The 15,403-nt window shown below is 46.3% G+C and overlaps 1 protein-coding gene across 2 annotated transcripts in view; it reads left to right on the forward strand.

Annotated features, from left to right (window-relative positions):
• Window positions 1-15,403, forward strand: part of RGS14 (regulator of G protein signaling 14) — a 70,333-nt gene that overhangs the window by 36,496 nt on the left and 18,434 nt on the right. For both annotated transcript variants that reach the window (XM_029583366.1, XM_029583365.1), the window contains 3 exons: window positions 934-1,137; window positions 11,911-11,987; window positions 13,996-14,122. In XM_029583366.1, coding sequence (XP_029439226.1) covers window positions 934-1,137; window positions 11,911-11,987; window positions 13,996-14,122 — 408 coding nt within the window. The remainder of the gene's footprint in view (window positions 1-933; window positions 1,138-11,910; window positions 11,988-13,995; window positions 14,123-15,403) is intronic.

A 15,403-nucleotide genomic window follows, 5' to 3' on the forward strand; every position in this document is an offset into this window, starting at 1 on the left:
TCATAGATGGCGTTTGCAAATAGACATGCAATATTTTCAAAGAAAAAATCAGCTGCAGAAAAAGCTGGCACTTTCACTCTGAAAATTGGTACAAAGTCCATGGGTCAGAAGGAGCCGCAGCCGTCGTGCCAGTGCAGACAGTTTGAACATTTAACAGTGTGGTGCAGCTGTCAGGCCAAGGTACTAACAGCTGTAACGCTAGTCCGAACTTGTGTAAATTAACTTGCATTGCTGTGGTTTCAAATTATTGGTTTGCTGCTTTTTAGATAAAGTCCAAGACTTACTTCTTGTAAGGTATAGAGTATACAAACAAGAAAACTAAACGGGTAATATAAAGTTCCACAAAATATCAAGAATTAATGTCTGCAGCTCTCTGAGGTCAGTCTAATAACATAAGGGATGAATTACTCCTCTGTCACAACATCATCAGGAGTAGCCCCCAGGGTATCTCCCATGGCCTCTTTATCACTAAAGGGCAAAGTTTCAAAGAACTGCGCGGGCATCCATGTGCGCATCGATTTTATAACATGCAGGTGTCGATCGTAGTCCATTCAACACCCTGAGGTGTGCAGAATTACAGGATGCTCCACATCCATAGAAAGCATGGAGCAATCAGTAAGGCAGGAGCACTACCTTCTGTGCTGCTCCAAACTAGAGCCATGGATGCATAGACCGAGCTATGAATGTACAGCTCGCACACCTCAGTAGTAATCTGCGTACACAGGAAGCGATGGGAAGATCCTCTTAGTCCAAGGCCAGTGCACGTCTAGGCAGTGATGGAGCCATAATTCCATGTAATGCTGTTCTTATTTCTGGGGGTTAGTGATAATTATTGAATAATAACAGTTCCACACAGCAGGGATAACACCTCAGAAAGCAAGGGTACATTTTGTGAAGGCGCGATAGCACTGCTAACTGCTTTTTCTATTTCAGAATGATGGGGTGAGCCTCAGGGGTAAGGAACCAGAAACAGGGATCCAGGAGATGAAGTACTGCTGCATTTATCTCCCAGATGGGACAGCCTCACTGACAGCCGTTCGGCCAGGCCTAACTATTCGAGAGATGCTATTGGGGATCTGCCAGAAACGGGGATTTTCCCTGACAGATGTGAAAGTACATCTGGTGGGAAAGGAGCAGGTATGGGGCACACGGCATGAAAACATCTGGGAGTCCAAAGTAATTTTCTGTGCATGAAATCTCGCACACTGCGATGTATGTGTGTGTGTGTGTGTGTCAAGGACATAATAACATAAGGAATTAGTGCAAACACTTTCCTCCTGTGCCTGACCTCGCACACTGCGATGTGTGTGTCTGTCAAGGACATAATAACATAAAGAATTAGTGCAAACACTTTCCTCCTGTACCTGATCTCGCACACTGCGATGTGTGTGTGTGTGTGTGTGTGTGTGTGTGTGTGTGTGAAGGACATAACATAAGGAATTAGTGCAAACACTTTCCTCCTGTGCCTGACCTCGCACACTGCGATGTGTGTGTGTGAAGGACATAATAACATAAACAATTAGTGCAAACACTTTCCTCCTGTACCTGATCTCGCACACTGCGATATGTGTGTGTGAAGGACATAATAACATAAGGAATTAGTGCAAACACTTTCCTCCTGTGCCTGACCTCGCACACTGCGATGTGTGTGTGTGAAGGACATAATAACATAAGGAATTAGTGCAAACACTTTCCTCCTGTGCCTGACCTCGCACACTGCGATGTGTGTGTGTCAAGGATATAATAACATAAGGAATTAGTGCAAACACTTTCCTCCTGTGCCTGACCTCGCACACTGCGATGTGTGTGTGTGAAGGACATAATAACATAAGGAATTAGTGCAAACACTTTCCTCCTGTGCCTGACCTCGCACACTGCGATGTGTGTGTGTGAAGGACATAATAACATAAGGAATTAGTGCAAACACTTTCCTCCTGTGCCTGACCTCGCACACTGCGATGTGTGTGTGTCAAGGATATAATAACATAAGGAATTAGTGCAAACACTTTCCTCCTGTGCCTGACCTCGCACACTGCGATGTGTGTGTGTCAAGGACATAATAACATAAAGAATTAGTGCAAACACTTTCCTCCTGTGCCTGACCTCGCACACTGCGATGTGTGTGTGTCAAGGACATAATAACATAAGGAATTAGTGCAAACACTTTCCTCCTGTGCCTGACCTCGCACACTGCGATGTGTGTGTGTCAAGGACATAATAACATAAAGAATTAGTGCAAACACTTTCCTCCTGTGCCTGACCTCGCACACTGCGATGTGTGTGTGTGAAGGACATAATAACATAAGGAATTAGTGCAAACACTTTCCTCCTGTGCCTGACCTCGCACACTGCGATGTGTGTGTGTCAAGGACATAATAACATAATTAGTGCAAACACTTTCCTCCTGTGCCTGACCTCGCACACTGCGATGTGTGTGTGTCAAGGACATAATAACATAAAGAATTAGTGCAAACACTTTCCTCCTGTGCCTGACCTCGCACACTGTGATGTGTGTGTGTCAAGGACATAATAACATAAGGAATTAGTGCAAACACTTTCCTCCTGTGCCTGACCTCGCACACTGCGATGTGTGTGTGTGTGTGTGTGTGAAGGACATAATAACATAAGGAATTAGTGCAAACACTTTCCTCCTGTACCTGATCTCTCCTCGGCTCTCCTCGGCGCCCCATCGGTGAACGCGGTGAACTTGGCCTGCGCAATCGGCGCTGAAGCCCGTCGGGGTAAGGCCTCCTGTTCCGCTCACCCCGATCGGGCTCCCTCGCCGATCGCCGGCCCTTCTCTCCATCTGCTCATCCTACCTGCAAGGCCGCGAGCCCAAGCCTCCTGCCGTCCTCGATCCGGGCCGCGAGCTCACGCCTCCTGCCGGCCTCGATCCGGGCCGCGAGCTCGCGCCTCCTGCCGGCCTCGATCCGGGCCGCGAGCTCACGCCTCCTGCCGTCCTCGATCCGGGCCGCGAGCTCACGCCTCCTGCCGGCCTCGATCCGGGCCGAGAGCTCACGCCTCCTGCCGGCCTCGATCCGGGCCGAGAGCTCACGCCTCCTGCCGGCCTCGATCCGGGCCACGAGCCCACGCCCCGAACCGCCAACAACAAAGACGAACCGCCCACAAAGCCGTCGCTGCGGTGACGTCAGAGGCGCGACCGGCGGCGTATTTAAACAGACACTCTCCCAGGCGTCGCGCGCCGGGCGTCGCGTGCACGAAGGAGCGCAACAAAGGGGCCTGCCCCTTTGTTTCGCCCCTTCGTGTCGACCCTCGCTCACCCCGAGCAGCAGCCTCTCATACCTCCCAACCTGTACCCAGCAACGTGACTAAAGCCAAGAGGACCCAGCCTGGAGCCACCGCACCTGTCATCTCGAAAATAAGAAAACGCCCCAAGAGAATCCACGCTCACGAAAGACAGGACATAGACCGCTCCTCCAGATAAATCCTCCAACACACTTTACCTTCACCTCAAGCGTATAATACGTAAGTGTGTCTCCTTCAAATGACTGTCTCGGGGAAATGACTTTACAGTATCCGCATCTCATAACCTACTCTACCTAATTGCCTACCCTCCCTGTACTATTGCATTTCTCTGTTCACTTGCATTCATCAGCTTACCTGCATTCACCTATTTCCAGTGCACTCATCTGTTCAATTGTATTTAACTGTTCTATTGCATTCAACTGTTCTATTGCATTCAACTGTTCTATTGCATTCAACTATTGCATTCAACTATTGCATTCAACTGTTCTATTGCATTCAACTATTGCATTCAACTGTTCTATTGCATTCAACTGTTCTATTGCATTCAACTGTTCTATTGCATTCAACTGTTCTATTGCATTCATCTGTCCTATTGCATTCAACTGTTCTATTGCATTCAACTGTTCTAGTGCATTCAACTGTTCTAGTGCATTCAACTGTTCTATTGCATTCAACTGTTCTATTGCACCCAGCTGCTGTCAACTGCATTAATCTGCCAAACTGCATCTCTTTAACTACTTGCAATCATCTGTTCTCAATTGCACTAATCTACTCAATAGCATTACTGTGCCCTCATCGCACAACCTGTCTCTCTCCCCAACACACATTTACTTGCCCCCCATCCAATAATGCCTCCACACGACTACCTCTGTCCCCCCAATTACCTATTCAGATACCCCTCAAAGCTATCCCTCCCCCCCTACAGCCAACACAACACTCAAAAAAGGCGTCTAACCCCCATCCCTATATCTCCTAACTCTCAAGCCCTCACCCTCTCCCTCATTTCTCTCCTTCTCATTAACGCCCAATCCCTGAAGCAAAAAACTCACCTCCTCCACGATACTTTAACTGACTCCAAACCAGAAATTTTTGCAGTAACTGAAACCTGGTTTAAACCCTGTGACACCCCCCTCATTAACCAACTCCCGACTGAAACCTATGACATTTTCTCTATTCCCCGCAAAAAGAAAAGAGGAGGGGGCCTACTCCTCATAGCTAAAAGAGAATTCAAGCTCACCCCACAAACCTGCAATATTCCCAAGCAATACGAAGTAGGTTTTTTCAAATCGCAATCTCTACAAATCTGCCTAATCTATACTCCTCCTGGTCTACTAGAAAAAGACCCCTCCCCCCTCATCGAATTCCTCACCGTCTCTCTCTCCCCCGACATCCCCACGATAATCCTTGGCGATTTTAACCTCCATGTCGATTCCACTCCACAATCCCCACCATGCGAAGCCTTCATCTCATCCTTAGACTCAATGGGCCTCACCCAACTTATCCACTCCCCAACCCACAAAGCCGGTCATACCCTCGACCTTATTTTCATCAACTCACTCATCAACGTCATCCACCCCCCAACATGCCTCCCTGTCCCCTGGTCTGACCACTCCATTATCAATACAACCCTCTCTCTACAAACCCCATCCATATCTTCTCCCCCTCAGCCTAAATCCTTCCAACTTCGTAAAACCTGCCCCCTAGACACCCTAGCAACGGCTTGCTCCAACATCCCAAATCACATTGACCTGGAGTCAGCAGATAGTGCCATATCCTCCTGGACAGAAACTACCCAAAAAATCGCCAACAACCTATGCCCAATCATTCGAAAAACAATCACACAAACCAAAGCATCCAAAAAACCCTGGTACACCCATACGCTCAAAACCCAAAAAATCCAGCTTAGAGCAGCTGAAAGACACTGGCGCAAACACCCCTCTCCTGCCACAAAAACCACCTATTACCAACTCATGCACACATATAGAAACGCCATTCAAACAACCAAAAAAGAATATTATGCTAAAAAAATTCACCACCTCCAATTCAACCCAAAGGCACTATTCACCCTAGTCTCAAACCTCACCAAACCCAACATGTCTACACCCCAAGTCCCCTCCACACAGACCCGATGCAATGAAATTGCCCTCTTCTTTAAGAACAAAATATCCAACATCACTGCCAAGTTCACCCCTAATACCAAAAACTCCCCTAACACCAACAGCATAACCCCCCCCACCCCACACACAGCCACCATCCTCCCTTCGTTTGAACCCTCCTCAACTCTAGAAATAGAGAACATCTTAAAAAAGATGAGACCTTCCTCCCATCCCTCGGAAACCATCCCAACTAAACTTCTCCTCGCTATTCCTAAAACAATAGCCACCACACTCTCCAAAATCGTGAACTGCTCCCTAGAACACGGCCTGGTCCCTAACTCACTGAAACAAGCTGTGGTCAAACCCATTCTAAAAAAACCCGCCCTTGATCCCTCCAATCTATCTAACCTCCGTCCTATCTCCAATCTCCCTTTCCTCTCCAAAGTCATTGAGAAACTAGTAAACTCCCGTCTCTCTGAATACCTAGAACAATCCAATATACTCCTACCAACACAATACGGTTTCCGAAAACACCTTAGCACGGAATCCCTACTCCTCTCCCTTACAGATACAATCATCAAAGGAATGGATGCCGGTAACTCCTACCTCATTGCCATGCTAGATATTTCCGCCGCTTTCGACACCGTAAATCACAACATTCTCATCAACACCCTCATCAGTATAGGAATTTCAGGTACTGCTCTTTCTTGGATAAAGTCCTTCCTCCAAAACCGTACCTACACAGTCCTCACAGACAATTTTACATCCCCTCCTGTTAATCTCGACTGTGGCGTTCCCCAAGGATCCTCCCTCTCTTCCACCTTATTCAATATTTACATGCTCCCCCTTACAAACCTCCTCTCCAACCTTGGTATCACACATTTCATTTATGCGGATGATGTGCAAATCCTCATCCCTTTCAAAAACTCTGTTCTCACTGCTATCCAAAACTGGAACACCATTCTCGCCTCAATAAACCAGCTCCTCACTGACATGCACCTAGCCCTCAATCCGCAAAAAACTGAGCTCCTCCTCGTCTCCTCTAGACATGCAGCCACACCCACTCTCTCCACCCTACATTCCCCCAACCTTCTCTCTGACACAAGAAACCTGGGTGTTATACTTGATAACCAACTAACCTTCAAACCATATATCAAATCTATCCTTAGCAGCTGCTATTTCAAACTACAAACCCTCAAAAAACTCAAACCCCTTCTCTACTTTTCCGATTTCCGTACAGTACTCCAATCCATAATTTTTTCAAAGATTGACTACTGTAATGCTCTCCTACTTGGACTCCCTTCTACCCACATCAAACCTCTACAACTCCTCCAAAACGCTACTGCTCGCATCCTCACCAATGTCAATAAGAGAGACCACATCACTCCCACCCTCATTGATCTCCACTGGCTTCCCATTCACTCACGAATTATTTACAAGACCCTCACCCTCATCCACAAAAGTATTACTAACGAACACTACAACTGGCTAAACCCACCCTTCCTCCCTCGTACCTCCACAAGACCCACCCGTGCTTCCCTCCGTGGAACCCTTATCCCTCCCTCCATAAAATCCACTAGACTCATCTCCACCACCAATAGAGCCCTTTCCCTTGCAGGCCCCTCCCTCTGGAACTCTATGCCTCTTGACCTACGTACCGAAACCTCCACACCTACTTTCAAAAAGAAACTCAAAACCTGGCTTTTCCTCCAAGCTTACCCCCTTCCCTCATCAGCTCCACCAACTAACATGCTACCCCAACCCTCATCTCTCTCCAACATCCCCCGTTCAGGTCCCACACCCAATACCCTCCCCTTCTAATGATTCATACAATTTTGTATATAACAAGTGTACATATTTCTCCCTCGAATCCCAATTCATATCTTATCCCCCTGTGTCTTTTTGCACCCTCCCCCTGCCCCCCCAATTGTCTCGACTACCCCCCTCCATCCCTCCCTTTAGTTATTTAGTTATTTATTAGTTATTTAGTTATTTATTCTGTTACTGCGTTTATGTTATACACCGTTCTCTGTAAAGGCTACGCCTATATATCTTTTGTTGTAAGTTACTTGTAAACCGGCACGATGTGCAAACGGTTGCCGGTATATAAAATTAAATAAATAAAATAAATAAATAAATCTCGCACACTGCGATGTGTGTGTGTGAAGGACATAATAACATAAGGAATTAGTGCAAACACTTTCCTCCTGTGCCTGACCTCGCACACTGCGATGTGTGTGTGTGAAGGACATAATAACATAAGGAATTAGTGCAAACACTTTCCTCCTGTACCTGATCTCGCACACTGCGATGTGTGTGTGTGAAGGACATAATAACATAAGGAATTAGTGCAAACACTTTCCTCCTGTGCCTGATCTCGCACACTGCGATGTATATGTGTGTGTGTGTCAAGGACATAATAACATAAGGAATTAGTGCAAACACTTTCCTCCTGTGCCTGACCTCGCACACTGCGATGTGTGTGTGTGTGTGTGTTTGTGTGTATCAAGGACATAATAACATAAAGAATTAGTGCAAACACTTTCCTCCTGTGCCTGACCTCGCACACTGCGATGTGTGTGTGTGAAGGACATAATAACATAAGGAATTAGTGCAAACACTTTCCTCCTGTGCCTGACCTCGCACACTGCGATGTGTGTGTGTGTGTTTGTGTGTATCAAGGACATAATAACATAAGGAATTAGTGCAAACACTTTCCTCCTGTGCCTGACCTCGCACACTGCGATGTGTGTGTGTGTGTCAAGGACATAATAACACAAGAGTCCAGGGTCCATCAAGCCCAGCATCCTGTCTCTGACAAAGGACAATCCACATCACATGTTTATGGCCAGTCCCAAAATGTAGTTCTATTTCTTGTTACAAACTCCCACCCAGGGTTAGCAATAGCTTTCTTTAGTCTTCATGGCTAATAATGCATATGGATCTTTCTTATAGGAGCATGTCCAAACCTCTTTTAACCCTCACTATGCTAGTTGCCTATTTCTATCGCTCTCTCTATGTGTATGTGTCTGCATGTCTTGCCTGTGTGTGGTGCTTCCTCACTCTCTGTCTCTTTCTGTATGTGTGTGTGTGCATGTCTTTGTCTCTGTGTGCATGAGTCTCTGTCTGTCTCTCTGTGTGCATATGTCTCTCTCTGTCTGTCTGTGAGCATGTCTCTGTCTGTGTGTGCTTGTGTCTGTATCTCTCTGTATCTGTGTGTGCTCGTGTCTCACTCTGTCTCTGTGTGTGCATGTTTCTCTCTGTGTGAGCATGTCTCTGTCTGTGTGTGCTCATGTTTCTATCTCTCTGTATCTGTGTGTGCATGTTTATCTGTGTGAAAGAGTCTCATGCACACAGAGAGACAAAGAGAGACATGCATACACAGAGAGAGAGAATGCTCACTCAGACAGAGACATGCACATGCAGAGAAACATGTATCTGTGTGTGCTCGTGTCTCACTCTGTCTCTGTGTGTGCATGTTTCTCTCTGTGTGAGCATGTCTCTGTCTGTCTGTGTGTGCTCATGTTTCTATCTCTCTGTATCTGTGTGTGCACACAGAGAGAGATATACACAGACAGGGAGAGAGACAGGTACTACAGAGAAAATCTCTCTGTGCATGTCATACTCTCTCTCTGTGCATGTCTTTCTCTCTCTGACTCTGTGAGCATGTCTCCCTCTGTGTGCATCTTTTTCTCTTTATTTCTTTGTGAGCATGTCTCTCTCTGTCTCTGTGTGAGCACTTCTCTTTCTCTCTCTCTGGCCCTGTGTGAGCTTGTCTTTCTCTCTCTGTCTCTGTGTGTGCATGTCTCTCTCTCTCTCTGTGTGCATGTCTTTCTCTCTCTGACTATGAGTGAGTATGTCTCTCTCTGTGCATGTTTCTCTGTGAGTGAGCATGTATCTCTCTATGTGCATGTTTCTCTGTCTCTGAGTGGGCATGTCTCTGTGTACATGTCTCTTTGTGGGCATGACTCTGTGTGCATGTCTCTCTCTCTGTGTGAGCATGTCTCTCTCTCTCTGTCTCTGTGTGCATGTCTCTCTCTGTGTGCATGTCTTTCTCTCTCTGCCTCTGTAGTGCCTGTCTCTCTCCCTGTCTGTGTATATCTCTCTCTGTGTGCATATCTTTCTCTCTCTGTCTCTGTGTGAGCATGTCTCACTCTCTGTCTCTGTGTGAGCATGTCTCACTCTCTGTGCATGCCTTTTTCTCTCTCTGTCTCTGTGTGTGCATGTTTCTCTCTCTCTCTGTGTGTATGTCTTTCTCTGTCTCTGTGTGAGCATGTCTCTCTGTCTCTGTGTGTGCATGAGTGTCTCTATCTCTCTATGTGAGCATGTGTCTCTGTGCATATCTTTTCTCTCTCTGTCTCTGTGTGAGCATGTCTCTCTCTCTTTGTGTGAGCATGTCTCTCTCTTTATCTGATAAGCAATAATCATGTCTCTCTCTCTCTGTTTCTGTGTGTGTGAGTGTCTTTCTATCTGTCTCTGTGCGATGTTTCTCTGTCTCTACATGAGTTTATCTCTCTGTCTCTGTGTAAGTATGGATGTGTGCATGAGTATCTGTCTCACTGTGTGCATGACTCTCTGTTTCTGTGTGTGCATGTCTCTCTCTCTCTCTGTTCATGTCTCTTTCTGTCTCTGGGTGTGCATGTCTCTCTGAGTGAGCAAGTCTCTATGTCTATGTGTATGCATGTCTCTCTTTCTGTCTCTTGGTGTGCATGTTTCTCTGTATGTGCATGTCTCTGTCTGAGTGAGCATTCTCTCTCTCTCTGTGTATGTATGTCTCTCTTTGTCTCTCTGTGTGCATGAGACTCTTTCTCTGTCTCTGTGTGTATGAGTATCTCTCTCTCTGTCTCTCTGAGTGCATGTCTCTCTGTTTCTGTGTGTGCATCTCTCTCTCTCTGTTAATGTCTCTCTTTCTGTCTCTGGGTGTGCATGCCTCTCTCTCTGTGTATGCATGATTCTCTCTCTGTCTCTGGGTGGGCATGTTTCTCTGTGTGTGCATGTCTCTCTCTCTGAGTGAGCATGTCTCTCTCTCTTTCTCTGTATATGTATTTCTCTCTGTCTGTGTGCATGTTTCAGTGTGTGCATGTCTCTCTCTCTCTCTCTCTCTGTGCATGTCTCTCTTTCTGACTCTGTGTGCATTTCTCTCTGTCTGAGTGAGCATGTCTCTCTCTCTCTCTGTATGTATGTCTTTCTCTGTCTCTCTGTGTGCATGTCTCTGTCTGTTTCTGTGTGTGCATGTTTCTCTCTCTCTCCATGCATGGCTCTCTCTCTGAGTGTATGTCTCTCTCTCTCTCTCTCTCTCTCTCTGTGCATGTTTCTGTGTGCATGTCTCTCTTTCTGACTCTGTGTGCATGTCTCTCTGTCTGAGTGAGCATGTCTCTCTCTCTGTCTGTTTCTGTGTGTGCATGTCTCTCTCTGTCTGAGTGAGCATGTCTCTCTGTCGGTTTCTGTGTGTGCATGTCTCTCTCTCTGCATGTTTCTCTCTGAGTGAGCATGTCTTTCTCTCTGTATATGTATGTCTCTCTCTCTCTCTGTGCATGTTTCAGTGTGGGCATGTCTTCCTCTCTCTCTCTGTGCATGCCTCTCTTTCTGTCTCTATGTGCATGTCTCTCTGAGTAAGCATGTCTTTCTCTCTCTCTCTTTGTGCATGTATCTGTCTGCTTCTGTTTGTGCATGTCTCTCTCTCTCTCTGCATGTCTCTCTCTGTCTGAGTGAGCATATCTCTCTGTGTATGTATGTCTCTCTCTGTCTCTCTGTGTGCATGTTTCTATTTGTGCATGTATCTCTCTCTCTGTACATGTCTCTCTTTCTGTCTCTGGGTGTGCATGTCTCTCTGTCTGAGTGAGCATGTCTGTCTCTGGGTGTGCATGTCTCTCTGTCTGAGTGAGCATGTCTCTCTCTGGGTGTGCATGTCTCTCTGTCTGAGTGAGCATGTTTCTCTCTGTGTAGGCATGACCCTCTCTCTGTCTCTCTGTGTGCATGTTTCTGTGTGTGCATGTATTTCTCTGTGCATGTCTCTCTTTCTGTCTCTGGGTGTGCATGTCTCTCTGTCTGAGTGAGCATCTCTCTCTCTGTCTCTCTGTGTGTATGTTTCTGTGTGTGCATGTATTTCTCTCTCTGTGCATGTCTCTCTTTCTGTCTCTGGATGTGCATGTCTCTCTGTCTGAGTGAGCATGTCTCTCTGTGTAGGGCATGTTTCTATGTGTGCATGTCTCTCTCTCTCTCTCTGTGCATGTCTCTCTTTCTGTCTCTGGCTGTGCATGTCTCTGTCTGACTGAGCATGTCTCTCTCTGTCTCTATGTGTGCATGTCACTCCCTGAATATGTGTCGCTGGCTGTCTCTGTGTATGTATACACAGCTGTCTCTCTCTACATTTCTCAAAGTCCATCACTCTCTTTGCTCATGAAGAAAGTTTGTTATATAACTATCATCTTTGTAAGATTCCTGGAGCACAGCTTTCATTTGTTGTAAGGAAGCTTTATTGTACTGGGGTTTGCACAGAGTTTGAATCTCCTGCCCAGCCAAACGTCTGTTTATACGCTCTTCTCAGAAAGCCCTAGCGCTGGACCAAGAGAGCATGGTTCTGGCAGATGAAGAGGTAAAGCTGGAGAACAGGATCAGCTTTGAGTAAGTATATTTCTGTGCACATGGTATCCTCTCTCTGGGGTCACACAGTATCATGTAGGTTTCTAGGACGTCCTCTCTCCCTAAACGTGTAGCATGACCTCCTTCATTTCACCCGGAAATGACCCTCTGCCCAGCTCCACAGTGTGATCTTCTGCACCCGTCTCCCTCTCCCTCTATGGTTATGGCAGCTTCTTTGTGCAAGTGAGCATTCTGGGAGCAGCCTTCCAGCCTTCTTCTAGCCCAGGCATTCCTGAACTCTGAAGGGGCTGAGAGCAGGGCGAATAAATAGTTACCTGCCAGATATTCAGAAACCATTTAGCAGACAAGTTATTCAGCTAAAGTTTTCAGCTATTAATGGTTCAGAAAAATCAAACCTTTTCTGATGTAAAAGAAGCAGTAGAACTAGTGGTCAGGATATGAAACTCCAAAGGGGAAAGAGTCCGGAATAATGCCAGGAAATATTTCTTCATGGAAAGGGTGATGGATGCCTGGAATGCCCACCGGGAAGAGGCAATGAATGGTAATGGGATTCCAAAGGAAAGCTGACAATAATCAATATTTGTTTAAAAGGAAACTGAGCAGCAGGATTTCGTGGCAATAGAAGCAGCACCAGTGAAACGTGGCATCATGCTGGGCTGTGGTCTTCGTAAGGAAAGTTTATTTACAACATTTTTGTATCTGCATTACTAAACTAGGAAAAAGTGGAGCATCAGACCAATTGATTAGAGGGGACCCGCAGTATCTTCTATGCATGGGTGATAATTTGGTTCCTGCCAACTGTTAAAAACGTTAATATTATTTTTGTTGTCTCTAAATAATACTGAGAATTGAATCTGAGTCCACAGAAAGTGTGGATGTGAACAACGCTCCCACATCCTCGTATGATGCTCATATAGATTTTGAATATATCAGATATTTGTCTCTGTTTGCAAAGGTGAATTCTTGTTTTTGGGTCACGTTTGGTTTATGCACCTCTGGGTTTCTTTGAGTTAGTGCTGTAGAAATAATACAGTGCAGATGTAATCAGTGGACGCTGCTGTGGGTGGCATTGGGCTCTTTCTGCACTGCGACCTTCTGTTCTTGGCCATGGCTGAAAGCGATGCAAGACATCTCAGCTTCCCTAAAGTTCTGGCTTAGCTGCGAGAGCCCCTATGAAGAAATATTGCCTGGAAATTGTCCTGCTTTTGCGTAAGGGATTTCTCTCCCTGGAGTGAGGAGGAGTGGGAAGCAGCAGGGGCTTCTCTTTCTCTTTCATTGCAGATGGAAGTGGAAGGAACCATCCTTACTGGTTGCCCTTTCTGTTTGAACAGATTTGAAGATGATTTTGAAAATTTATTTCCGTAAAACTGTGTCTCATATTTATTGCAAAAGAATTTGTACGTAGCTGAATGTTACTAAGGTAAAGCCATGTTATGCACGGGGGGTACTGGCGATTCATTCTCACTTACAGTGTCTCGGTAAATGTCTTGTGAAAACACTGCTCTCAGATGCCAGTTCTTTTCCTCTGCACAGTTCAACGTTTCTTGCATCAGAAGGGAATTTCCGATGCTTCTCCAGAGGGCCCAGTTGGCGTTTCGAAGGTTTATCCCAGCTATCACGTCAATGCCTTTACCTTCTGTGCATTTCTTCTTTATAACTTTCCTCCTTTTCTCTTGTTTTCTTTTCTAATGGTTTATATTACTTTATTGACATTGTTAATTGCTACTCAGAAGAAGACTCTTCATTTTTTAAACCAGTTTATTCTTGTTAAATTCAAAATATGAAAAATAAAAACAGACATTGATGAGATTCATCTGAGAAGACTGGCAAAGCCCAGGTTACTCAGCATTCAGCCTGGTGTCACCTCCTGACCCTGTCTAAGTGGGAATATTTTATTCTGGATATTAATCTGAATGCACTGAGCAGTCCATGGGGGCAGTGAGATCCTTACTGCTGAGACGTACTGGAAGTCTGGAGTTAGTAACATGGGACTTTCTGTGCACTTAGATTTTGGTTCATTTTTTTTCAGGCTGGAAATTCTCCCTATAAAGAAAACTATTCGCATTATAGCCAAGTCTACAAAGAGTTTGCATCAAGCACTGCAGCCAGTTGTGAGGAAGTATGGACTTGATATGCAGCAGGCACTGCTCCGCCTGGTAGGTTTGAACCGCAGGACAGCTCTTCTTCTCCCTTTCTGTCTCTCTCCCTTCTCCTGAGGATATCTGTGGGTCTGCTTGGGACAAATGCCGTTTATTGCACCACCTTCTACATAATATAAACTCCAGCACCTCCTCTTCCCTGCCTTTCCATCCATCTCCCTTTCTCCACTTCAGGCCCTACTGGGGGACTAAACTCTGCCTCTTGATCTGGTGCTGGGGACCCCACCTCCAGAGAAGATTAAAGCCATTCACATTGGCCACATCCCATGGGCTCTGCAGTGCCTCCTAGGCTTTATGAACTTCTCCTCTGGGCAGAGTTCTGCCACAGGAGGTCATTTGGAGCCTCATCTTTTCAGATTGTATGTGGCATACATCCAGGTACCATTCCCCATTCTGGTGTCAGTTTCCTGCCCTGTGGCCAACACCATGGACCAGGACCTCTGGCAGAAAACACATCAGCTCCTTATTGCAGCTGCTACCAGGTTCAAGAAACAAGCGGACAAGAGTTGTCAGCTGTCATTGCAGTTCAAGCCAGGAGAACGGGTGTGGTTAAGTGCTGGGAACCTGCATCTCAAAATGTCCTCAGCCAAGTTTGCACCAGGGTTTGTTGGGCCATTCCCCATTGTCCAGCAGGGTGGGACCAGTTGTGACTCCCACCCACACTCAAGATATATAATGTGTTCCATAATTCCCTTCCCAAGACTGTATTCTGGTCTTGGCCCTCACGGCCTCCTCTTAAACTGGTGGAGGTTATCACCAAAAAAGATACAGAGTATGAGGTGCAGGAGATTCTTGACTTTAGGAGGCGTCGAAATCGGTTTGACTACCTCATTTTCTGGAAAAGACTTGGGAGCCCCTAAACTCATCAAGGAATTCCATCAACACTTTCCCCAAAAGCTGAAGCCTAGAAGCCCTAGAAGGGGGGATACTGTAATGTTTGGCTGGTTGCAGGATGCCCTATGAGCAGTGCACTCACCCCCAGGAGCTGCCAAAATCTCCTCTGCAGCTGAAATGTCCATAGGTGTGGGTGCGCACTCTCTCCTCTTTAATAGGCCCCCGTGGTGGAAAGCTCTGATGTTATGGGAGGCTGCCATCCCATTTCTCAATGCCTCAGCTGCTTTGCCTGCAGAGCTGGTTGCTATTCTTGGTCTTGCTTTCTATCTTTTGTTGTGCACTGCCCTGCCTTGCCTTGCTTGTGTCTAAGCCTTTCCTTATTGTCTTGTCCATTCCTTTGCCTTCTCTGTTCCTTGCCTGTCTCTCTTGTCCAGTCTGCCTGAC

This window comes from Rhinatrema bivittatum, chromosome 18, assembly GCF_901001135.1.
Source record: "Rhinatrema bivittatum chromosome 18, aRhiBiv1.1, whole genome shotgun sequence".
In the NCBI taxonomy this organism is placed as follows: domain Eukaryota; kingdom Metazoa; phylum Chordata; class Amphibia; order Gymnophiona; family Rhinatrematidae; genus Rhinatrema; species Rhinatrema bivittatum.